The sequence below is a fragment of the Aythya marila genome, assembly GCF_965140915.1.
Source record: "Aythya marila genome assembly, chromosome: 12".
Lineage (NCBI taxonomy): Eukaryota > Metazoa > Chordata > Aves > Anseriformes > Anatidae > Aythya > Aythya marila.
The window spans coordinates 8,288,374-8,313,857 of record NC_139053.1 but is presented as its reverse complement, the minus strand read 5'-3'; the positions used below and the strand labels follow the sequence as shown (position 1 = coordinate 8,313,857).

Below are 25,484 nucleotides of genomic sequence, written 5' to 3'. Positions count from 1 at the left end.
GGAGCTTGTGCTTGACGGTGATTACTCAGTGAAAATCATTTGCCTAAAGCCCAGTCTAGCCTCAGGACTCAGTAACAGTCACATAAAAATCCCGTGAAATCAATCTCAGATGCAAGTTAGCACTAATGTATTCAGCACCTAAGATCCATACCTACTATTGACATCCCTGGTACTGTCTCCAGGGGAGCACTCTGGCATATTCAATAGAGTGTAAAATATTTAGTAAAGATCAGAAGTAGGTATTGTGTCTTTGGTTGCTTGTGGACTGCTCTCTGGATTTTTTTGCAATGCTTGGGGAGATAGCTGGGTATTTCTTTGCCTAGTGCTGAAATGGAATGTGACCACTTGGCTTTGCTGGGTTCATTGTCCTCTAAAGAAAAGGAGTGGGAAAGTTGAAGCAGTGTGCTCAGCACTAGCACTTACCTGGTACAGGTATTCTTTGGGGTGCTAAGAATAATCCAAAGAATGGCCTACTGCTTGGAATTTCTTATAGAATCCCCGGATTTGAGGATCCCCCTAATTCACTCACCTTTGATCTTGCATAAGAGAAATCTGTGCAGAAATCAAGATGCTGCTATGCTAGTGAAAAAATGGCTGTCTGTGAATCAACACTGATCTGCCCAGGGTCCAGACAGACTGCACTGAGCCTGTAGTTGTTCTTCAGGGCTTGTGTCAGATGTGCAGTTGCTAAATCAGGTTTTGGAGTCTTGTGTCTGTCAATGTGATTGATCCTAGCAGAGTTTTTAGCCAATCTTGCCTATTTGCCCCGTTACAATTTGCAAACACGGTAACGTTTCTGTTTCCTGTTTCAGGTGATTGAAGTTTATGACTTGACTAAGGTGAAGTTAAAATACTGGTAAGCGATTTAAAACTTCCTGTGATCTATTTTTAATTACAGTGACTAGTTTCCCTCCTTTTCTCATCCTAAATTTTTGTCAATCACTCTTGTTAGGAAAACAAAGTAACTGTCAAAGTGTAGATAACCAAGTGCTGTGTTTGAGAAAGTTAAATTACCAGCTTACTCTTTTCATTCAGTTTTGGAGTCTTCCTCCCATTTAAACATGGTGTTACCATTAGTCAATGCTTAGAGCATCCATTTTATACTCTTAAGACAGTTTTGTTTTGTTTTCTTTTTCAGTGGTGTCCATTTTAACTCTCAGGCAATTGCTCCAACCATAGAACAAATTGATCAGTCATTTGGAGCAACGCATCCAGGAGGTAAGCCAAAACATTTCTGAGAATGAGAAGTACACCTGCATCAACAGACCTCCTCCTATAAAGTCTTGCCTGTAAGTCTGCCTGGAGAAATGTGTGGAGACTTCAGCTGCCAGAAGACTTGAAGCTGTGTTCCAGAGCAGTCACATTCTTATCGTATAAAATGAGTCACAATTCAACATACAATGTATTTAAGTGGAATGGTGAGGCAGAGAGTCATTGGCACACAAGGCTGCTCTCAGATACCGCTAATGATTTCTCTTGAACTGCCAGTATCAGAAAATTCAGAGCTGTTTTTGCACATTATGTGTGGTCTGCTCTCCAGTGGCCTTAGGGATTTAGAATACCATGAACATACAGACACGTGAGCTGATCTCCATGCAGAGCTGGCCAGGACTGCTTGCTCAGGCTCTGTGCTCTGAGAACGTGGTGATATTCCTGCTAGGCTGGGATCAAGTCTGAGCCTGTGTGTAACTGGTTTGTGTCTCCCTGCACATCTTTCCTGTTACTGGGAGCACTGGGGAGTTCTGCAGCCAGCCTAGGTGCAGCGTGACCAGAATGAGGACAAGTTTGGTTAACCTGACTTGAACATACAGTGGCTCTTGCGGAGATATTTGGCTTTTTGCCACCTCTGTAGCAGGAAAAGTGCTTTCTTTAAGCTCCCTGTTCACATGTGAAAATTGAGTTTGTTTCAGGGCTTTGTTTGGTGATGAAAATAAACGGTGAAACTCTGAAGAAGAGGATATTTGCAGTTAAACTGCTTGGGATCCTTCAAGAAATGGAGTCAAACTGGCGTGACAAGAAAGATTAACTCCATATAGTTGAGATACCCTTTTTAGAGCATTTTTTCCTATTTTTAGCTGAACTGGGTCCATCTGCAGTAGCTGATGTGACCCCAAATAGGCTGGCATTCCTTCTGATTGATGGCAGCTGCATAGCCAGTCTGTGCCTGTACTCTGTAGGCAGTTCTTGCACATCACAGAACAGGGTTTAATAACTGTGGAGAGTCATGTGGCTCAAGTAATATCACTGCATAAAAGCCTGCAGTAGTAGTTGAATATCAAATTGAGATAAATGAAGTTTGGAAGATAGCAGGGCATAATACTCCAAGGACCAGAGTCAGCCTTTTTGAATTTCACTTCAGTTGTGATCTTAGTGTTTCCTCTTGGGCAGAAACTCAGAGCTACAGTCAGCTATTATGGAGACAGTGTGTATGAGAACTTAGGTGGAGTTGAGGCAGGGTAAAAGCAGCTCCTTTTCTTTGTCAGAGAACAAATTAAAATCATAATCTGGCAATGATTCATTTGCAAATATTTAGAGGAGAAAGCGCTTGCAAAATTGTGATATTAAGAATTAAAAAAACAAACACACAGCTTTCCCCAGCTGTAAGCATTGTTTATGATAGGACTAATACATTTTATTACCGCATTAAAATAGTATATAAGCACTTAAACATGTAGTCTGGCATCATGTGTCCTACATTAGAGTTTGTCAGATCTTGTACACCTGTCGTATTCAATTAAAAGTACTTCATCAGATGGTGCTCTTCATCTGGCCATATGTAACTATATGTGTAGCTATGTGGCCATATGTGTTTGAGCTGTTGGCCTCAAGTACCATTTCACTAGTGCAAAGGCTTATTCTATGTCTCTCTGGAAATTCAGTATTTTATTAACAACCTACTTAGCTGGAGTAAGCATTCTGGCAATGAACAGTGTTTGAACTGTATCATGTACAATGAATTTCTGGTAATTTTTTTCCTCTGTTTTCTAAAACATAAAAAGAGAAGCAAAACAAAACAAACAATAGTTTTCAGCATGTGGAAAAGATGATGGTTGTTTTGATGCCCCAAAAAAACTAGAGTTGGTTTGGGGAGAAAGGTGGGAAGAGAAACTTACCCCCATCTTAATGTGACGCAAATACAAAACGTCAGTCTTTATGGCATAGCCATCTCTCTCCTCTTCTTTGTACTGTTACTCCCCTCAAATGTGTTCTTCATCCCCCTCCCCGAAAAAAAAAAACAAAAAAAACAAAACAAAACAAACAAAAAAAACAATTTAACTTTGAAAGCATTTCACTGTTTATCTCTGTGCATTAACATCCACTAGAATTTCATAACAAAATGTCGTCTCTCACTTAAAACCCAAGTGGTTGCGGCAGAACTTTCCTGCCACAGGACACAGTGATGGTTTCAAAACACATTTCAAAAGGTTAGCAACAGTTTTGTGTTGAAACCTTTAGTGAGCAGTTTTGGTTTTGCCAAATCAGTGGTTTAAAAAAAAAAAAGTCGTCAGAAAAATTGTAGCCGCCTTCATTACCTTTTGGATCATGTTAGTATGAAACGTTGCGGTGTCTTTGCCATGGAGCTGATTGAAATACGAGCACTCTGGAGGTCAAGAGCTCCATCAAAGCCAAGACTTTATCCCACTTTTCCATCTTCCTTCCGTGGTCTTCTGACCTGAGCTCCTGCTGGGGAGCAGTTGCTCTTGCCAGTGGCTCTGTTGAAATCACATCCTGTTCTGCGTCCTCGTGGAGGTGGCTCCTCGCCCGAGCGCTGTTCAGCATGGGTAAGGGCTGTGGGATTGAGCCGAAGTCATGAGGAGAAAGAAAACATCCTTCCCTCCTGCTGCTGCGGCCTCGCAAGGAGCAGGAGGTCCCGATTTCCAGCTCTGTAAACCTCACAAAAACTTCAGAGGTTGCCCGGGCTCTCTTGGGGTGCCAGAAAAGCCTTGTGCTTGACACCACTGGGACTTGGCTGTGGGTTCTACCTCTGCTTTTATCGGGACTGTCTCTGATCCTTAGGCTTGCTGATAGCTGTTGTTTGTCCCATCCAGCTCCACGGAAACTTTTTCCAGCTGCTCACACTCTGCTGCTTTCCTGGAAGGCAAACTCCCTCCCCTTCGCTGCCTGGAGTGCAGCAGCGAAGCAGCAGGCCTTTTGCTTCCGTCAGCTATTTTTAGCAGAATTAGGCTGCGGGGGACCTGTGCAGTAAGTCCAAAAAACCCAACAACAACAACAAAAAGATATAGGTAGTTGTGACATAAGGTCTTGAGGGACACATGAGAGAACATCTTAGGGATTAAAAAGTTCTTTGCCCTTTAAACCTAAACATCAACAAACATTGCAGGGGATGGGAACCGATGTGATTTGTATAATCAGATATCACACTTGGCATGACTAGGGGAAAAACACTTCTCCAGCTGGCTGTGGGCTTTGGAAAAGATGCATCATAATTTATCACATGAGAGATTTGTGTAATTTTCCTGCAGATCAAAACATTTCCCTCTCCCCACACGTTTTGATGGGAATGACAGGCAGGGAAAATGCTCTTAACCAGCACATTTTGCAGAAAAGGCAAATGATGACTTTTGAAAGCTTAATGCCTATTGCCTAACCATTATGTTTCTATCTGGGCAGTCTGGCATCATCCAGATATCTTGTGACATGTCTCTGAAGCTGAACATTTAAAAGCCACTTTGTTTAAAAATAATAATAAAAAAGCCACAGTGGAATGAATTTTCTCTGTAAATGACGAACTGCTGTGTTTTCTTAAATGTGAAAAAAAAAGGGGGGAAAAAAGAATAGCGAACCAATTTCCTTTGGTAAAGTGGAAGAAAGGAGCTTCTCTTGGAGTGTTTCGTTTGCTTTTTTTTTTTTTTTTTTTTTTTTTTGCCTCTGTTGTTTTCAAATTGTTTTGCAAATGAACCAGCTCGTGTGTCAGAAGAGTGCTGTGTCCCTCCCAGCGGCTACCAGGGACAGGTTGAAGTTTGTGTAGCATCAGCCCCAAATCTGTTCCCAAGCTCCCAGTCCCCTGGGATCATCTCTCAGTTTTCCAGTCTCACAAGACAGTATGTCTTCTTAAAGTAAACACTGGGGTGACTTTCTTTGCTGTTTATAGATGATGTTGAGCAATTTATTGCAGTAAATTGGGACGTCTCATGATGTGATGACAGCTGGGAGCCTGTGTGTTCTAATTTATTACTGTTCTCTGTAAAAGCTGGCCTATTGGCGGGTGTTTCTGATGATGCTATTTTTAATTATCGTCGTAAATGGCCTAGAACCTGTGTGTCAGAAGCACTTCCTCCCAGTGCTGTCTTACTGGGGAAGACAGCTAGCTGAACTGGGGCACGGGACCTGGAGCTCCCTGTGGGACAGGACCTGTGAGCTCGCTGTCCCCAGCACCTCGCTTCCCAGTGATGTGAAATCCTGAATTTCTCCATGCTCTGGGCACATCTGTCTGAAAGACCTCTTGGTCAGTGTTGTACAAGTGTTTTGCACCACAGCAGAGTTGTTCAGCTGCTTAAACTATTTTAGGGACGTTAAGGTATGATTAATTATGTTGCATTGTATAACTGAATTGTTAGAGACACACTAATGCCCACGGGCTTACATAGGCAACTCTTATTTTAATGAATTTAAGGTTCATATAGCCGTGTTTCTACTGCAGCAGATTAAAAGCAAACCAGCTATTGTCCTGTGTAACTGTGTTCCTCCCACGTGTTGAGATCTGGTAAATTCATTGACCTGATGAAAGCACTGTTAAATCTGAACTGGGGGATTTTTTTGTTTATTTTCGTAACTCTGCTTGTCCTTTCTTTTTCCTTTTTAGTGTATAATTCAGCTGAACAGCTCTTTCACCTCAATTTCAGAGGACTATCGTTTTCTTTTCAGTTAGACTCCTGGACTGAAACTCCGAAGTACGAGGTCAGCAATCATTCTTGGTTAATTGGTAGTCTCTTTGCCTCTGTGTGACTTGCAAAACATCACCTACAGCGTGTCTAGCCTGCGAGCAAAAGAAGCCAGTAATTCGGAAGGAATTTAACTCCTCAGTTGTACTCTTATTCATGCTGTGATCATTTTGAAGTTAAACGTTTTCCTTCTTTTAGCAGGAGGCATATGCTTAGAGGTTTTGCTTGCATCATGCGCTGGGACTAGCAATTCTGTTGTTGAAAGGAGCCTTCTAAAAATACGAGCACTCGCTATGCAAATACATAAATATTAAGCAATCTAATTGAGGGCTGTTCTTTTATCAGATATTTTTGAATCTTATCAAAGTGATTATGCAACAAAACTAGGGTAGAGTTCATAAAATCTGTCTTCGTCTTAAGTGTCCTTCAGTACAAGTGCTTTCAGAAAGCCATAAGCTTTATTTGTAATGCCTGTTTGCATGTTCACCAAATGTTTGGATGAGTTACTGAATGATTGAACGTGCTACTGTGCTCTCTGAAATCTTTGCAAATCGCTGTCTATAGTGGAAACAAGGTCAGGTCTTCTGTGATTTCCACCTGTGCTAATGAAAAAGTGCATATAACTTGTTCTGTATGAGTCTGGAAACACTTTGAGTTGTAGTATCTATGGTCATCAGTTTAAAAAGAATGCTTGCAGTGTCGTACTACTAATAAAAAGGAACACTAAAAGAGTCAAAACCAAGTGGGGGAAATCAAGCAACATGGTGGCACGTAGTTTCATGTCACAGCATGGTGCTTTAGAAGTTGTTTCAGCATACCAGAGAGCAGGGAGATGTCTAGGGAAAGTTACCATTTAGCAATAGTAAAGGTCGGTTGGGTTCAGAAGTGCTAGAAGGTAAGCTGAAACCTAGTGATAAACCAAAAAGAAGGAACATCCCAACCAAGTAGAAGCCTTTCACTCAGGATTTGCAGGGGCATCTCTGGGTGAAATGGCTGAGCTGTGAAGACAGTCAGCTGTTACATCAAAGATTTGAAAAGATGTATAAAAAAGTTACAAGAATCAATTCTAGCCATTGTGTCTCTGCATCTTGATGTGTTAGGTGCTTCAATTGACTAAGAAAATGATGAAGGACGGTTACAGAAAGAAAGCATGGTACAAATATACTTTGAGGGGGATGTGATGTGGTGCTTGGGGATGATTCAGTTCTTTCTACCTGTCAAAATATTGGAGGAAAATTATTTATCCAGTCATTTAAATGTGGTTAGTAAAAATGTTCACACAGTGAAAAACAAAATTCTCAAGATTAAAAACATAGAAATAGTTGTATAGAATAGTTTTGAAAACAGGATAGTATAAAACAGTCCACAGGGAAGAAGACGATGTGTAGAGCTCTTCAGAGACAACAGTTAGGGCAGGCTGAATAAAGAGTGAGATGAAATTTGCAGATGTAAAAATCTTTCAAGTTTAGAGAGGATCATGTAGGAATGCAAAACGAGTTAAAGCAGTGAAGTCTTTGCCTATGTAAAAGAAAAAATCTGGAGAAAACATTGGGGTTTTGATATAATTAGTAACAATCTGCAGGTGGGGAGATGACGGAAAGCCTGCTCACTGTTTCTGTTAAGAAATGAGCCCTGTATTTAGCAGTCAGCTACTTTAGAAAGCTGTTAGTATGTTTTGAGGTGGTTATGTTCAGTGCAAATTCAGAGGATCGAATTCAGAACATCTCTAGATCTGATAGGTGTTGGAGATTCCCTTCTAAATACCTACAGCAGTGAAACTCATTCCTCTGGGTTATTTTTTTCTCTAGGAATAGATTTTTACATTATCCTTGCATTATGTCCTGCTAAAATTGACCAGGATAATGGTTTGCATCTCATGCATGTTATTTTTGTTGTCTCTTGGGACAAAATCAGTTTGTTCTGCACTGGCAGAACGAATCTGACTTCTTGGGGGCTCTTTCTATTTGATGAGAGTACTCTAAATCCCTATTAAAATGGTGTATGTAAGAATGGGGTGATGATGAGAGTGGGAAATCTGCGTAAAGAATGAGTGTTCATCAGGTCAAATCATTTTGCAAACCAGTAAAAATGTTAAAAGGATGAAATTAATGTAGTGGGAGAGAAAAAAGAAGCTCTACCTGTAAGAGCTTATTTCTCAGAATTTAAGTACAGCCAATCAGTACAAATACTTTTCTATTGCTAGTTGCCAATGATAAAACCAAGCAAACTTTTGAATTCTTGGTACACAGATGGCTAATTGACAAACTAGTGCCATCTCTTGGTGGATAAATGTAGCGAGCATTTTACCCCAGTTTAGGAATCCAGAAATAGTGTAATGTCAACTAACACTGTAGAAGGCTGAATCTTTTTATTTTTTTAAGCCCCGTGTCTTTGGCTAGAGACTTATCTGAGTTGGTAAGCGTATACCGTAGTTCCAAGGTGATATTTGAGCTGAATTTTATTGAACATGTCATGCAACAAGAATCATTTTCTGTATCTGCAGCCTAACTTTGCCCATGGTCTGGCATCTCTGCAAATTCCGCACGGTGCGACTGTGAAACGGATGTACATCTACAACGGGAACAGCCTGCAGGACACCAAGTACGTACAGCTGCTCGCGTTGTTTGGGTTATTTACAGTGTGCTCTTCTTCATTGAGCTAGGTTTTTGCAAATGCTAAATGTAATTACATGCTTAGTTCAGTTTAGGTCTCGTATGAATTCTGTAGCATGCAGAATGCCTTTAGATACCAGTGTATTCCTAATTTCCACAGGGATTGTCCTCCAGCCTTTTAATCAAGTGCTGGTTTGATTTTTGGTGCTGTAATACCAGCTTGGCTCAGCTACTGTAGGCTAACTGAGCTGAACTGAAAATCAATTCATGAGGTGAAGGAGGAAATGCAGTAAATCCAGTAAGCGATGAGGCTAGATTGTTCTTGCTCTGTGTTTTGTTTGCATGCTTATGACCTATCCCTAGACAAATCAAACCTGTGTGGTAGGTGGTGAGTTGCTTTGTGGTGTATTGGTACTGGGTTTGTCATAGAATCATAGAATATCCCGAGTTGGAAGGGACCCATAAGGATCATCAGGTCCAACTCCAGGCAGTGTCCTGCCACGGGTAAAACTCTCTTGTTATATAAAAATAAATCTTGTCTTCAGACTGAAGGCATATGTATAATCTGCTGTATATTTTATGTCTTTGCCATATATTCTATGTCTTTGCCACTGCCTGACTGAGCTTACTGTTCTGAGATTAACCTTCGTGCCTTAATGCTAACGGAGTGTTTGCATTTGAACACAGTATTTTGAAAGCATTCTGCCTTCTTCTAAGCAGTAATTTATGGTACAGTATTTGATGTTTTGCTCTCTCTAAAAACATTGTTCCTGGGTTTTTTTACTGAAGCACTTTTTATAAACCAAAAGGAAGAGTTTACGATACCTGAAGTGTTATGGTGGTACATTTTGGAGAGATGGTTGTGATTTAAAGGCAAGAGAAGGTTAGCACATCAGCAGATGACTGCTAAGGAGGGAGGGAACCTTATTTACACAGAGTCTACTAATGAGACAAGTGCACTTCAGAAAAATGTTGTCTGTGCTCATCCATGCCACGCTGGGCTTTTGTGCAAGCACTGACTGTCACAGGGGCGCTGGTGTCTGCGAGCTCCAAGCCTGCCTTCTGGCCAGGTCATTCATTCATGTAGAGGAGAAAGTCATGTCAAACTCGCTCATTGTTGTGACAGTTTGCTCATATGTTATTGTAGTTGAATTAAAATGAGAACTGTCCCAGTAAAGCAACGCGATTATTTAGGGTTATCTGCACAAGCTGCTTTCGCCTTCTGGGCTGTGAAGTACCTTGCCAAGTGCAGTGAGAACATTGTGGTGAAGCGGTTTCTGCCATGTTTGGGTCACGTGCCTACTTCAAGCAATAGGTATCCTTAAAAAACAAACAAAACAGTAGGGAACTTCTGTTTTCGTGAGAAAAGTCTGAAATGACGCATCTTTATGGGGGCTCTCCAAAGTCTAGATATAGTTTCTGTAATTTCTGGAGTCTTTGAAACTTGCTGTTTTTTTCCCATCAAATGTAAAGGTTCTGTATTTGAATCCTGCATGGTAGTAGTCCTTCTTGGTCCAGGATTTCTGATCCTTGTGTTTAATATAACTTGTCATCTTCAGTCTGAGTTAAATGCTATTTTGTCAAAATTAACGTGCTCTGTTCCAGTGAACCCTCATCAGCTTGCTAATGGAAAATTTGAAGATGGAGTCTTATCTGCATCTTTGTGCAATTGGTTTCAGGGCTCCCTTGATGCCCCTCAGCTGTTTCCTTGGTAATGTGTACGCCGAGAACGTCGATGTGCTGAGAGATGGGACTGGACCCTCAGGTTTACGGCTTCGCCTACTCACTGCAGGTACTGGTGACACTCAGAACATGGAGCTGCTTCCTCCCCTAAGGAAAAGAGGGGTTAAGCATAGGATATTTGTGATGTTTCCATGGGTGGTTTCAAAGTGTTCTTATATACTTAATTCTGAACTCTTGGAAACAAAACATAACTCTATGGAGGTGGGTTTGCCTGTTGAGATGTTTCCTGGGCCCTGGTCATTAGTGTCTGTTCACCATGGTGGTCTCCAAGTGTACATGAAGAATACAAATGAAAGTACATTGCTGGAAAAACCATTAGAAGTGAAGAAACCTTGTGTATACTTCTATCTTCTGAAATTCCACTGAGCTGTATATGTGGATATTTTTGTGATTAATTTTGGAAGGCTTTTAAAAATGCCAGCGAGAGGCGTATTGATGCCGCAGCCTTAGACTGCACTTTGAATTCAATTCAGTTTTCATTAGCTGTAGGAGACAGTAGTGAGAGTGACAGGCTGATGAGTAGCTTGTCCTTGTATGTGCTTCTAGGGGCTGGCGGGCCTTCAAAATTAGGGAGAGGCATAATGCTTGCAAGGGAGCCTTGTTCAGTGACTGTAACTTGAGACTTGGCAATGTTTTTCAAAGAAAAGGGAACATCTATCCTCATGTGCTAGGGCAGGAGTTAGCTACAACATTGTAATTATGTAAATGCTTTTTTAGAAATTGGAATGGTTCTAAGGTAGAGAGTCAAGTTTTGTTCACATACGTGTATACACGTGCAGCTTTAAGGAAATGTTGTCATTGAACAATGTAACTACTAAAATACAACACCAATGCTCAGAGTAAAAATGGAAATGAGACCATTTTGGCAGGTGGTGTTTCCTGTCTTGGGAAAGTTTGCAGGAACCCCTTTGTAGAACATGCCACACACCTGTTCCAGCATAAGCTTCTCTGGAAATACTTTCATTTGAAGTAACTCTTGCTTAGAAATTCAAGGATGACTCAGTCACATTTTTCTGATTTATTGTATTTGGGAAATAGCTACATGAATAATGTATAGCAAGAAAAGCTCAATGTGTATTGAGAGCACATCCTGTATTTTGCATTAATTGCTGCGTACTTGTATGTGCATTCTAACATGATGCTATGTTCCTGAAAGCAAATGGGGTTGCAAACTGTAAGGTCTTCCCATTTCTTAACATCTAGCAACGTATGTCAGCTGTTCACCTATGGAACGGCAGTTCAGTAAGATCTATTCTTAACACATCATTTGTGTAGGAACACACTTGATATTGGGTTAATGAGCTATGGGGACCTTCAGTAAAGAATGTCTGTTCTCTCATGCAGTCGATATGGATGAGGAATTTCATTTTATGGGCTTTCTTAGCTACTAGGGAAGGTGCTTAGATTACATGCCACTTTATAGCTTTGGGAACACAACTCTGGCTGCTAAAATTCAGTATTGTGAGGAGATGGAAATAATTCTTGGTACTTACTGCTAATAACCAGATAATGACATTGAGACTGACTGATTATGAAAAGTCAGTGTTTGAATGGCAGGGAAGTGAAGACAACTGGAGGTTAAGAAGATGTTATGGTTTAACCTGGCTGGCAGCTAAGGACCACACAGCCGTTCACTCACCCTCCCTCTTAGGGATAGGGGAGAGAAGTGGGAAAGTGAAGCCTGTGGGTTGAGATAGAGACAGTTTATTGAGACAGGAAAATAATAACAGTAATGATGATAACAGTGCTACTACCAATAGTGTGTACGAAACAAGTGATGCACAATGCAATTGCTCACCATCTGCTGACCGATTCCCAGCCTAACCCCAACAGTCCAGCCCCCCCACCCCAGCTAGCCACCCCTATATATTGTTCAGCATGACCCCAGATGGGATGGAATACCCCTTTGGCCACTTGGGGTCAGCTGTCCTGGGTCTGTCCCCTCCCAGCTCTTGTTGCACTCCCAGCCTATACTCTGGCAGGACAGAGCAGGAAGCTGGAAAGTCCTCTGCTTAGTGTAAGCACTGCTCTGCAACAGTTAAAACATCATCGTTATCAACACTCTTCGCATCCTACTCCAAAACATAGCACCCTACCAGCTACTAGGAGGAAAATTAACTCGGTCCTAGCTGAAAGCAGGACAGAAGAGGATCTGTGCAACAGTCAGCAAATACATCACTGTGATAAGAAATACTTTGCTGTGTTTGAGCCCTTGTAAAATAAAGGGTTACGCTTATTTTAACAATGTTTAAAGAATGCAGCTGTTTGGTTTGTGTTAAAATAATGTTAAGCTTTTATTGTTGATCTGTTGATGCGTTCTGTGAGCAGGCAGGATGACTTCTGAGTCGCTTTCTGCTCCCCAGGTTGTGGCCCTGGTGTTTTAGCCGATGCCAAGATGCGGGTATTTGAGCGGTGCGTGTACTTCGGTGATTCGTGCCAGGATGTGCTGAGTACTCTGGGGTCTCCGCACAAAGTCTTCTACAAGTCCGAAGATAAGGTAAGGAAATTCATTCACACAGAGAGAGGACTTTGTCTCCGTTCAATAATGTCTGTTTAGTCACAGGGCCTGGGTTTTGCAAGGCCAGTGATGTTAAATTGCCATGCAGCACAGATTCTGAGCAATTCATTTGACATGTAATAGACCAGAGTGAACGTTTACACAACTTAGTATTAAAAAGCATTTTAAGCTAAATCAATGCAAATCTGTTTAAATTCTAAAAATCAAATACATAATCTGTCATTTGCAATATTTTAACTGATTTGAAAATTGATAAAAATGGAAATGTTTCTATCCAAATAAGCAATAGCAGTGTGTGGTTTATTTTTAACCATTTCATTTAAAAATAACTTTAGCATATATTTTGATCGTTTCCTGATGTTTTTATGATAACAACATATAAGTAAGCCTTTTACTTCCGATAACTAAAAAGAAAAATCTGATGTGGTGTGCCTCTGCAAGCAACCAGTGGCCTTGTCATGAAGCACAGTGTCATATTTTTGATCAAGGGCTTTGGTGTTGAAATGAGGCTATGGCAATTGTTTGGGTGTAGGGGTATTGTTAGTGGTGTTTATATTTGTGGGCCTTCTTAAATACATCTGAAAAATGTTTCTTGCAGATGAAAATCCATTCACCCTCGCCCCATAAGCAGGTCCCGTCAAAGTGCAATGACTACTTCTTCAATTACTTCACACTTGGAGTGGTGAGTGGGAAGCTTCCCTAAACAAATGCATGCAACGTTTTTGATTCTGCTACACAGCAACTGTTTCAGAGTGCCAAAAGCTTTGAGGAAACTCAAACTCTTTCTGCTGTGGCAATCTCTGAATTTAAAAAAACAAAAAAAAAAAGACAAACAAAAAAACCAACCACCAACTTTTTTCTAGTGCTTGTGAATTCAATCAGTAACATCTTGTTGTATCTAGCAGTGGGTGGAGGGCTCTCTGTGCTTGTGCTTTGGTGTTCTTTTGGTTTTCTCCTTCTGCCACACTCGATGCATAGGTAGCTGAGTTCCTGTTTCTGAAAGATGTGCTCTTGTCCTGTAGAACTGAAATAAGTGTGCTGGAATACCACCTGTGAAAGCTTGCAGAGCTGTGGGATGTAGCTCAACCTTTATGCTCCTCCTTACTGTAGTAGCACAGCTATTTTTTGCTTTAGTATACTTTGATGTAAATAATAAGCAGAAAGACAAGACCTCCTTAGAAGAATTGCCAACATGAGCAAATGAAACTGTAGTTGTGATTGAGTACTGAAAGAAGTGTGTGTTTATTTGAATTTATAAAAAGTCTCATTCCCAAATCCTACTTTTCACAATTCCATTTGGTTCAAGTAGGATTGATACTTATCACTGTATGCAGATGCTATTGTAACTCATCTCAGGGTAGTTTGGGGAAAGCCAACCTCTCTCCAACTTGCTTCATGTTTGTCTGCCTTTTTCTTCAACAGGATATTCTCTTTGATGCAAACACTCACAAGGTGAAGAAATTTGTCCTGCATACAAATTATCCTGGTCATTACAACTTCAACATGTGAGTGTAAAGAACTGATCTGTTCAAGAGTGTTTTAACATCAGGAAAGGAAACTTTATACTCATTTTAGAGAGGTCCTGTATTTTTGCCCCGGTATCTTTGGTATACTTGGTAACCAGTGGGGTTTTCAGCCATCGTTATTTCCATGTTCTTACTACTATTTTCTTTCTTATATTTAAATGTGTTTGTTGCCAAGTATGTTCTCAAGTACTTCTTGATCCAACTATAGTGTCTATTATTACTGGTAGGTAATGTGTTTTTTTTTTTTTTTTCTTGATGTTGTTCCAGTCAGTGCTCTGAGTTTTCAAGTTCTTTTTCCCCTCTTATGCATTTGACCAGCATATTTTTGGTTCTTTTCAAATTAAAACTCTTTATAAGAGGCGTATGAGTGAAGGAATAACTGATTGGATGCCTGAACAAAGAGAACATATTTTCAGACAGTTGAGCATTAGCGTTAGAGAAATCTGCAGTACTTTTTCTAAGCTGAGTACTTGTCCATCAAGTCTGTGTAACGAGAGCAATTTGTGCTGAAGGACCTTTTGTATCCTTAGAAAATTGTGCTAGGACGTTCCCAGGCTGATGGCTTTTTTTGATGTAGAAAATAAAAACGACAGTTTTTCTTCTTAATCTGATACTCTTGACTCTCCTTTTCATTTTATTACGCATGTGACTTTTAATTTAGTTGGTTATTAAGAGCTCCAAGTTTGTGCTTTGTAGTTTGTGTTGGCTTTTCTGCTTTCTGACAGCTTTATGATTTGCTCTTTCTAGCTACCACCGCTGTGAATTCAAGATTCCGCTAGTCATTAAGCGAGGTGAGTAAGCCAGCTGCTGTCCAGCCTCGGGACGTGTGCCACAAAACAAAGGTGGAGATACAATCAGTTTTCATTTCTAATGCATTCTTGATTATCAGAGGATGTCAGTAGTGAGACAGAGGAGAAATTTTAGGTTTTAGGGCGTTTTCTTGTTTTAAAGTGAAAAATGCTTCAGGAAGAGTTCGGCGATTTTCTGATTTTTGTTTATGGTACCTTGTTCACTTACATGGATCATATGGGTATTTAGTGGCAACATGACTAATTTTCTGTGGTGCTGCCACTTTGCTTTGCTCAAATCAGTTACCTTGTACCAAGGGACTCAGAAGCTCTGTAAGGCAGTGTTAGTCTGAGCTGGTCAGTCCATTCGACTGTTAATTTTTCAATGATGTGCTACTGACTCTTGGAAGGTTTGATGGTATTCATGGTATTCAATATAAACTGATACTCAATAAAAAGAGATATAGCTGGGAATGAGAACAAACATTCAAAATGTATCTACATGCTGCGGTCAAAGTATGTCTTTTAGTGCCTACTCGAAAATGTCCAAGCTCAGAAAATAGCATTATATACTCCTCCCAAGTTCTGTTAAGATACAGTGGTGCTGATTCAGCAAGACGCTTAGATGTGTACAACTCTGTGCATGGAAGTGATCTAAAGAAAGCATGGGGAACTTTGACTGAGGACGATTGTGATCAAGGTAGCCTTTAATGTAAGAATTAACAGGTATGCTATGAAAATGTGTGTTTTGACTATTCAGGGAGCACTGGATGCTTGTAAGAGTTTGACAGAGGATGCTCTCTTTCTTTGAGTGCTTTTCACGAAAAGCAGTTAAGTGTGTAAAATGCAATTCTGTGGATGTCACGGCAGTGTGAGCACATACAGGAATAAAAACCTGGAAAAACTACATTTGTGTGTGCAGGCTGACATGAAGACTGACTTGCAGTTCAGCCAGGAGGATGAGCATGAAAATTCTGCTCACTTTTAAAATTGTTTTCCCTGAGGTTATTGTGCAGTACCTCAAAGGTGTTTGTTTCTGATTGTTGTTATTCAGCTCAAGTATCACCATGAAGCTCTCCTGAATGCATCTGTTTCTTTTTTCTTCTTGTTTTGTCTTTTGTCTTGTACTTATTATGCATCCTGAATATAAGCTAGAGACCAGAAGGGTTGATTAAAAACGAATGTTACAAGACTTAGGAAGAGCTGTGTTTTTCCATCTGGTGGTAGCGCATGATGCAGTTTTACTTACTCCCTTCTGTGCCTCAGCTGCAGACAGTAACTTGACAGAGTTCAGTTGCACAGACACTGAACTTTCACCATAAGCAGACCACGTTTATGTAGCGGGTGGAAAATACAGAGGAGCTTTCAATCAAATTAAATACCATTTGCTATGTTTGGCTTCTTTAGTGTCTAGCTTCATTCCTACTGCTTCAGGAAGATGCTTTCAGTATTCAGAACTCCCAAAATGTATGTATAAAACAGTTCTGAAAGCACCAAACTACTATTTTTTGAGACTGTAAGCATAAATATGGTGCTGTCCTTATCTGCAGGTGGTTGCTGCTGTTTAATGGATACAGGGAGTTTTTTTCTTTCCCCAGGAATGATTCTGGGGACTGTAATTCCCAAGCTCTCTGCTTTCTTTGTCTTTAAGAGAGTGTTTCTTTATCTTCAAGGTGTCGGTTTTGCCAGCCTCCTTTCCAAATGCAGCAGTGTTTGGACTAGATGCATGGCACGCTGTGTTATCTCGATGAGTGTTTGTGCTAGGTGTGTTCACTTAGCGCAGGGAAGTAGTTTCTTTCATGCTGACGTTCTTATATGCAACACTACAATGCAAACATATGCAGCATTAGGACTTGGAACTTGTAAATAGGCAAGTTTAATCCCATTATCTAGTATTTAATCAATGCTGATGACAACTCTTGGTTGCTAGTAAATGGTGGTAAATTTATATATGAACTGGTGTATTGCTTGTATGTCTCCCTCTATCTAAACTAACGTCCCTAAATAAAGGATTATTTAGGAGACTGTTCGAGCATGAATTACAAAGGCTGTTCTGTTTTTCTTTCATAGATAGTGCTGATTCACAGACTGAAACGTGTACAACGTACAGCAAGGTAAGTCTGGACAGAACTGAATGCTCTCCTTTTTTCCTTAAACCTCCTAGGTGGTCTTTATTAGATTTGCAATGCCATTTGAGGAAATGGTAGCAGTGGTGTTATGTTGTTTTAAAATAGAGAAGTCAAAAGTTAAAGCTTAATGTGAGTATGTTTAGTTGTTCAAATGTTTAGTTGTCTTGCAGGGATTGAGAGCATTTGTAACAGCACAGTTTGAGTAAACTTAATTACTGCATACCCTGCATTCTAAGATAGCTGCAGGAAGAAATATGACAGTATAGTGATATAGGGAAGCGACAGAAGTGGTGGCTGAATGCAAACTGGTAGAGACATTCTTAAAACTTTCACAGGGCTTTTCTGTCTAATGTAGCTCTCGAAGACATGCAGTAACTAACCAAGGAGGTCTGGTGGTCCTTTCTTCTGAAGGGTGCCGATAATAAGATGCTTTTCAGGTAGCAGCAGGGCTCACCAAAATGTCACTGCCAATGTGACACCTCCTGGGGGCAGCAGACTCTAGGTGAAATTCCCAATTGGGCAGTTATTGCTGCCTAAGAGCTTCTGTAAGTTGAAAATTCTGAAGAAATTTGTCTCAGAAGTGCCTCTACAGTTAACCTTCAGCCAGGGTCAGTGCTGCTTTCTTGGCTCATGGGGTTTAATTTCGTTGTTGAATTCTGGGTCCCAAGCTGGAGGGGAGAAAAGTAGTCAGAAACTCGGAAGCTGCCATTTTTTTATTTGAGTTACTAATATCCATCAGTGTTTTAACTTAAATCTTGTATGCGAAATTTCAGCTTTTTTAAATTCTATTTACAATGATGAAAATTGCTTGAAATTCCCTATCATTAAATAGCGCAGTTTTCCTCCTCTTTTCCAAACCTGCCTGTTAAATGAAGGAAAGGTTTTTGGGAGAGGTGGCAGGGATGCTATTTTTCCCTCAGCAAAGGTATGTGAAAGGATATTTAGCTGAGGTTTCCCACAGCTGCTTAGAGAATACTTTTTCTCTAAGGTGTCTCAGAAATGTTACCAAGTTTTCTAGGTACGTTTTTGCCATAAGACCCGTAGAATTTTTCATAGCAATTCTAATTTAAAGCTAGTTTGAGACAAAAATGAGGGAAAAAAAAACCCTAAGAGCATTTCCTAGGCCTGATAGTTTCCATTATTGAGTATGTCTCTAGTCACAAAATACTTGAGTAAATGCAGTTTATTTGGCAAAGGAGCATGTTGCAAAAATATACGTGACTGTCTTTCTAGTTTTTAAAAAATAATAATCTCCTGTGACTGATTTTAACACAAGGTCTTTGACATCCTTGCAGTGGGACAGTATTCAGGACCTTCTGGGGCACCCTGTAGAGAAGCCAGTGGTACTTCACAGGTAAAGTCTTTCTTTTGCTTGGCAACAGGAGCTGATAACCGGATGAGTTTATGTAGAGGAAAAGTATTTATTACACTAATTACTTTGGGGATTCTTTATTTAAGTTTCATACCTTTTGGCCACTAACGATACTAAATAACTGTTCTCAGAGTTAAAGGCTGACCTGCTGAATGAAAACATTTCCAAAGTTCATTGAACTGTAAAATCCAGAGAAGAGTGAAGCAGCAGATCCAAAAGAAGTATCTCTATTTACATATAATAAATAGTGCAGATTGCTTATGCTGTAGGCACATGCATTTCAGCAGCATGACATCATGCATTGCAGTGTCTGGAACATATGGCAGCCGACTGAAGGAATTTTGCCTTTATGTATGTGTGTGGTTGTTCTATAGTTCCTGAAGGCTGAAGACAGAACAGTAAGCTTAATTTTGCTCTGTTCCTACAGGGCTTGAGCTGGTTGTTGGGTAAAACAGGCACCACCTGTTTGCAGAGCTACCATGCTATATGATATGATATGCAACTGATTTAGGTCAGGAGAAATGTTAGCTTATGGGGACTGTGAAAATACTTTACCATTTTCATATATATATAACTAAGTTTTTATCAAGCTTTCATATGTTCAATTTTTTTCTTTTTTTTTTTTTCCTTTGAAGTATTGTGCTCTTTGTCCCCCCTTCTCCTGTTTTATGTCAATGAGATCAGCTTGAGCTGAAGCCATGTAAAATAAAGCTGAAGTAGTGATTACATAGGGTCCTTTATATTATTTTTTCCTGTGTTCTAAATCAATCAGAGCTTGCTTTACTGAGCACATCTCTAAATGTCTCTGACACACCTTTAGAGAAACAAACCAGTTACAAGAAAGGCCAAAAGCTAACTGTTCCCTAATGTTTTTGGGCCATAATCTAAAATGCATTACAGTCAGTAGGAGTCTGTAATCGTCACATATAAGATCAAAAAAAATCCAAATTATTTAAAGGATAAGTGATCTTGAAAAGTACTGTTTAATAAAATTTAGATTAGTCTGTAAGATGATGAAATTGAATCCATGTTAAGAAGTATTTTTAAATAGTTTATAGTAAATACACTTGAAAGGGGCTGAGAGATAAAAAAAAAAAAAGTGAAGAATGGCAAAAGATCTTGGACAAAAGTTATTTGTAATAAATGATATGGCACTTCTGTCTTCGCTGTTTATTTTCAGGATTCTTCCTGTCCAAGTTCAGTGAAAGAAAGCTCTCCTGTAGAGGTCGTTGTTAGCTTTGGTTCCTTTCTTCCCTGGCATTAGGAACCCTTCTGGGATGTTAACCAGAGGTTTCCTCTGGATCACTTGGAAACTAGCAATGGTGTTGTGTAACGTAGATTTACTTTCTTCTTATGAAAGCTATTTAACATGATAAAGATGCCATAATTTACCCTGTATTAACTGCTTGTTATTCCCAAGAAATTCACAGTCCTCACGCGTCCAATTTCTTCCCCCTCTCTTCTGTTCAGGTCATCATCTCCGAACAACACTAACCCCTTCGGGTCAACCTTTTGCTTTGGACTGCAACGAATGATCTTTGAGGTAAGGGGGGAAAAAAAAAAGCGTGGTATGTTTGAGCAAAGAAGATGAGGACTTTGCTGTTATTACTTTTTACCGGCCTCTTATTTCCTATTTCATCAAAAGCCAGCATTTGGGAGGGGCTATCCTTTTAGAGGTGATTGGCAGAGCAGGCAACTTTCCTTCTGTGAGGCTGTACATTTGCGTGTTGAAGCTGGCACTTCAGGTCTGTCACCTAGGGCTTGCACTAGCAGGAGATGCATGAGCTCAGCTCCAGGTGCTGATGTTTAAATGTCATGGAAATCTAGAGACTGCTTTTAGGAACCAGCCACGAGCTGTTTGCTGAACACGTTGGTTGCTTTATTTTGTTGGTGGGATTTCTTTTTGCAGGCAGATCAGTTCCATATTTGCTGTTTTCACTCTTCAAGTTCCTGTTTGGTCTACAGTTCTTCTAACTTTCCTTTTTCCCTGCCATCTTTTTGCAGGTGATGCAGAATAATCATATAGCTTCTGTTACTCTGTATGGCCCGACGCGGCCCAGCAGCCAGTTGAGAACATCGGACCTTCCCCAGTGAGCATCCCCTGCAAAGTCAGCTAATCTAAATGCTACAGAATTAGTACAGCGTGCCTTGATTTGCTGCCACTTATAATATGGAAAGCACGTTATGATTTTTGTTTTTTCAATAAGCCTCCACCCAGGAACGGTGTGGAGGGGAAATTCTCTCAACCCTTCATCATGGGGCATGGAACTGTTGATGGAGGAAAGCAGCTTAGGTGCCTGTGCCGTCATTTATTCCTCTCAGTTGCCCTCATCCTATGCAGCACAGACCTGAAGACTGTCCCCCCCGTCCCAGCTGGCGAGGGGGGAGCGTGGAAGGGGGGCACGTAATGACTGCAAGAGTTAGAAGCACAAACTTTCTGAGCCTTGGAGCATCTGGAAGCAGGTATTGATTTTTAGTCTGTTTGTGTTACTGTATTGATGTGGTGGTCACATTTTAAGAAAACGTGTGTGTGTATATATATAGATAAAAACACATCGGTATTTCTGTGGCTTAGGACATTGTACCAAGTGTGACAAGGATGTATATATGTCCATGATTTCAGGCACCACATCTTCGTGTAACTTTAAACCAAGCAAGTAGCATGTGCATAATACTTGGTTGTAACATTTGCACTACATACACTTTAATTACTTGATAAACGTTTATCTTCACTGAGGAGCATCTGTGTACTGGGTGTGAGTGGGGTGTGATGGTTATTTAATGTACGCTGTGCATAAAGCTTATTTATACAGTGGATCGAGTTAATCCACCTTCCTGCACTAATATGTACTTGATGTGCTGAAACAATTTTTTTCTGCCATGGCTGGTTTACTAATTTTTTCATACGCGGTTTCAGACAAAGAAATTCTGGACGAGGTTATTTCTATGATTGAATTATGCTTTAGTGAAAAGGTTTGATACGATGTTTCTTACAATGGAAAAATTTGATGAAGAACTAGCGTTGCCTCATTTTCATCTGTTCCCCGAATCCTTTTTTCCTACCCTCTTTCCTTAGAGAAAGACAAACTGTATATAACAGTATCTCAGAAAGAAATCCCCGAGCTCTGCCATCACCAAGAAAACCTTTTCTGTAACTTTTGATGTGTGATTTTAATTTATGCCAAAGGTTTAGCCAAAGACATCCTCGTTGTAGTTTCACCATTTCTGTACATAGATGCTAACTGCACACCCCACCCCAGCAGACAGGATATAGGCTTCTTTCTAGTTGGGAGATGCTGCTCGCAACATTTTATCCCAGGAGGATACTTTAGGTTTCTAGTTCTCTTATCAGTCTTATTTGGGGGAAATAGGTGGTCTGTCTTTGAAATATTGAACCCTTTTTAAAAATGGACAAGAGAAATGTATAATTTTATCCCATTTTTAATATTTTGGTGTAGCAACTTGTGATACATAGATGACAATTTTGTGAGTTTTACTATGTGTGTACAGATTTTGTAAATATGACATTTTTGTAATTTTAACTCCATGTACAGTGTAATCCTGTATAGTTTATCAATGAATGAGAGCTAGGAAGTTGAATGTTAACTGAAGTTTTGGATCCTGGACCAGTAGCAGGGATAAATGTGGTGCGTGTGTGAGACGTTCTTTGCCATTTAGTCTTCCTGTATACTGTGATACTCTAAACTGTTTTGCTAAAACAAACAAAAAAAGCCCCACGGAGAATCTAATGGATAAGGAAAAAGTTACTGTTTACCTTTATCCCTAGGTGTCACTCCTGTTGAACCCCTGTTCAATCTGTGCTGTCTCCTGTGATCATTGCTTGCTAAGAAAATTCTATGCCTCAACCTTCCTTTTGTTTCCTCTCTAATTTTAATTTCATTTTACATAGCCCTTCTGTAAATTAAATGGAATAATAATGAGCATGTACACTGAAAGCAAAATAAAACGAGACTCTCAGTTACTGTTTTGTGTTAAATACAGTTACTGGGTGTTTTTGTAATAAAACTATGGATGTTCTTGCCTTTTTTCTTATCAGTCAGTCCTTTTTATTTTAATGTCTCTCTGGCATTACATTTGAAGTACCGTACTAGTGTCCCTTCTTTCACAGACAGTATTGTATGTTCTCCAGAGAAGCAGTACAAAAACTAACATAATTTACAGCCTGTTTCAGAGTAGGCACGTAGGTATAATTTTTTCCACTGCAGCAGGGAAGGAAACTGTTAAGGTATGGTAAATAACACTGGCTTTTGTTTCGTCTTTAAAGAACAGAATTGTTTACACCCACGTCAGCCCTTAGGTATTTTATTAAAATTGATCGAGTTTCAGGGAGTTTGAATATTGCACAACAGGACAAAAGAAATGTGTGCGTGCAGTAAGAGCAGCAAATGTGATTTCTCGTGCTGCTGACTTGTGCCTTGAGGTGTTCAAGCAGCAAAGCACCGAAAGCTTGCCCTCAAGCAGCTTAGAGCTCGGTGCAGGTGTAGGTATTTCTCCTGCCCTGCCTGCCTGTGCATGGTAAAACCCTCAGCCACCAGTGCTATAGTGCCCTTTGGTTTGGGGATACAAAGTGACCTTGCTCAGTGGGTTTGGCTCAGTGTGCTCTCAGAACTTCACTGTGACTTGAGGTGGTGTGTAGATGTATGCTTGTTACTGAAATACGATGATCATACATTATTTTCACTTAATTTTAACTAATCCTTTTCTAACAATAACTCCAATTTAGCTACAAGAGGAGATGAATTCTTGACAGGACGATTTGAGTAACAGCTACACAAGTGCTACCAAAATCCAGCTTTCAAGCATATTCAGCTGCAGGTCAGGACTGCTGCTTGTAGCACAGACCTTGAGATTTAGGACAGGATAGCAGCAGCTAGACAAAGGTGTGTAACAGCTTCAGTGGCTCCTGCCTTCACTTACAGTATTTCGGTGAGTCAAAAAATGTCTGTTGTAGATAATTAAATGTACTCTTAACAACTCAGGTACTTCTCAAGGTCAGTCCTGAGATGTGGAAGATCAGTGGCTTTGCTTGAAAAACCTATTGCTCTGTTGCTAAGAAAAACAGCTCGTTACATCCCTGTGACTTGTTCTGAACTGCTTTGTTCCCAATTGCAGCCTTTCAGTTTGTCAGCAATCTCTTCTGTAAGAGAAGAGAACATTTTGTCTGTTAGAAACTCACCCTGGTACTTCTGTCCTTTGCTTAAAATCTGTATAGAGCATTTTGCTGCTCTGCAGAGCTGGGCAGGAGGAGAGAAGGAGCCTTCAAAGACTCAGATGAGAGTGCTTTCAGTTTATCAGTGAGGAGTGAAAGCACTTTCCCCACTTCTTGGGGTTGCTTTATTCTTTTGCTGTATGTTTTTTTTGTTTGTTTTTGGTCAATCTGCAGCTTCCTTTACAGAAAGGACGGGGTAGGTAATGTGGACCAGCTATTTTGGGTTTTCCCCACTCAGCCTCTGTAGCTGCAGCTGTTCATAGAGCTCACTTCTCTGACACACTTTTTGTTTGCTCCTATTTGGACTAAGCCAAGCTGGTGCTGATGTGTTAGGGGAGTTGGTGTGATGCTAGCAGCATCACCTTCCCCTCCCAAAGGAACTGAGATATCTGGGCAGTGTCTGATCCCATTTAAGTGTGTGCACAGAGTTGGGTGCTGTTTTATACAGATCCTGCATGTTTGCCACATGTGCATGGGGCCATCATTTTGGTTTCACATGAAACAACTGTTTCCTTGACACAGCGTTCAGTACAAGTGCATTTTTAATAAAGCACGTGCATCCAGTCCCTTTGTGATGTGTGCCTTCTTGCTTCGTACAGTAATGAGAATGTGTGCGTGCTTGCCTGCTTAGCTTTGAATATCACAATGTTGTCCACAGTATTTCATTTACCTATGGGTAATAAAACAGAGCTCTGAGCCCTTCCCCTAGAGGTGAAGCTGACTTTCTTCCTGCACTCACAGGCCTGCACGCAGTCCCTGGGCTCCCACGAGTGCTACAAGCAGTGCTGTATCGATCAGTGCTGCTGGGTAACACTAGAAGCTTCTGTTCCCAAAAATGCAGTTCCTGTCAAGAAAAAACAATTTTCTGTTGCCAGGAACTCTTACACTTCTCATTCTAAACAGATATTTTTGCTGAAATAGCTAGCAGGTGGTGGGTGAGGTCTGATTCATGTGCTTATGATGGTTCATGATCCAGACTTTCCATCAAAACCATAAAACAAAGTCTATCCCAGGGCTCAGCATCACAGCAAGGTGGGGATTCAGCCTTAACAGGGGCAGGCTGGATGCTCCAGCTGGCTTTTCCTAAGGGAAACCAGGGGTGCTAGTGCCTGGTTCACACTGACTTAAAGGTTGTTAGAAGCTAAAGCTTGGTGTTGTGAAGCAAAAAGTGCTCTGAGCTAGCTCAGATACAGTTGTTTCATGTCATCTCTTGTCCCATAGACACCTTCGTTACTATTTAACCCCTATATCACAACTGCACCAACACAAAGGCACTCTCTTCTACAACTTGTCTGGTCAGCCAGCTTGCTACAGCACGTGTAGCCGAACAAATACATTGCTGTGTGGTTGAGGAGTTGGTAAAATGCCACTCAGCTTTGGCTGGGTTTCCTCATGGAAGTTATGGCCCAGGATGCTTCAGAGGTAAGGTAAGGCTGAAGGAAAACATGGGGAAATGAAAAATGATGCACAAGAGTTACATCTTCAGTAAGCATTAAAACAGGATCTGGAGTTAATGAAGTGGGGTTGAACTTAAATACCATATTCTTTAGCTGTAGTTAATGAAACTACTAAAAATGTTTATCTGATAAACTTTATGTCAAAGCATTTGGGTTGGTTTGTGGGGATGTTTCTTTTTCCAGCAGGCAGAATCGCTCCTCTTCAT

General features: G+C 40.4%; 1 protein-coding gene across 2 annotated transcripts in view; it reads left to right on the top strand.

Moving 5' to 3' along the window:
- PHAF1 (phagophore assembly factor 1) overlaps positions 1-22,634 on the top strand; it is a 35,089-nt gene extending 12,455 nt beyond the window's left edge. The window contains exons 5-18 of one of the 2 annotated variants that reach the window (XR_014318335.1): positions 813-856; positions 1,139-1,218; positions 5,825-5,919; positions 8,407-8,504; positions 10,195-10,307; positions 12,622-12,755; positions 13,375-13,458; positions 14,199-14,281; positions 15,050-15,093; positions 17,161-17,204; positions 18,515-18,573; positions 20,062-20,134; positions 20,596-21,054; positions 22,379-22,634. Coding sequence is in view for 1 of the 2 variants with exons in the window: in XM_082769980.1 (XP_082626106.1) it covers positions 813-856; positions 1,139-1,218; positions 5,825-5,919; positions 8,407-8,504; positions 10,195-10,307; positions 12,622-12,755; positions 13,375-13,458; positions 14,199-14,281; positions 15,050-15,093; positions 17,161-17,204; positions 18,515-18,573; positions 20,062-20,134; positions 20,596-20,685 (1,041 nt within the window). In the remaining variant the exon portion in view is untranslated. Of the gene's footprint in view, positions 1-812; positions 857-1,138; positions 1,219-5,824; positions 5,920-8,406; positions 8,505-10,194; positions 10,308-12,621; positions 12,756-13,374; positions 13,459-14,198; positions 14,282-15,049; positions 15,094-17,160; positions 17,205-18,514; positions 18,574-20,061; positions 20,135-20,595 lie in introns of both variants that reach the window. The other variant, XM_082769980.1, reaches the window with a different exon arrangement.
- Positions 22,635-25,484: the final 2,850 nt, after the last annotated feature.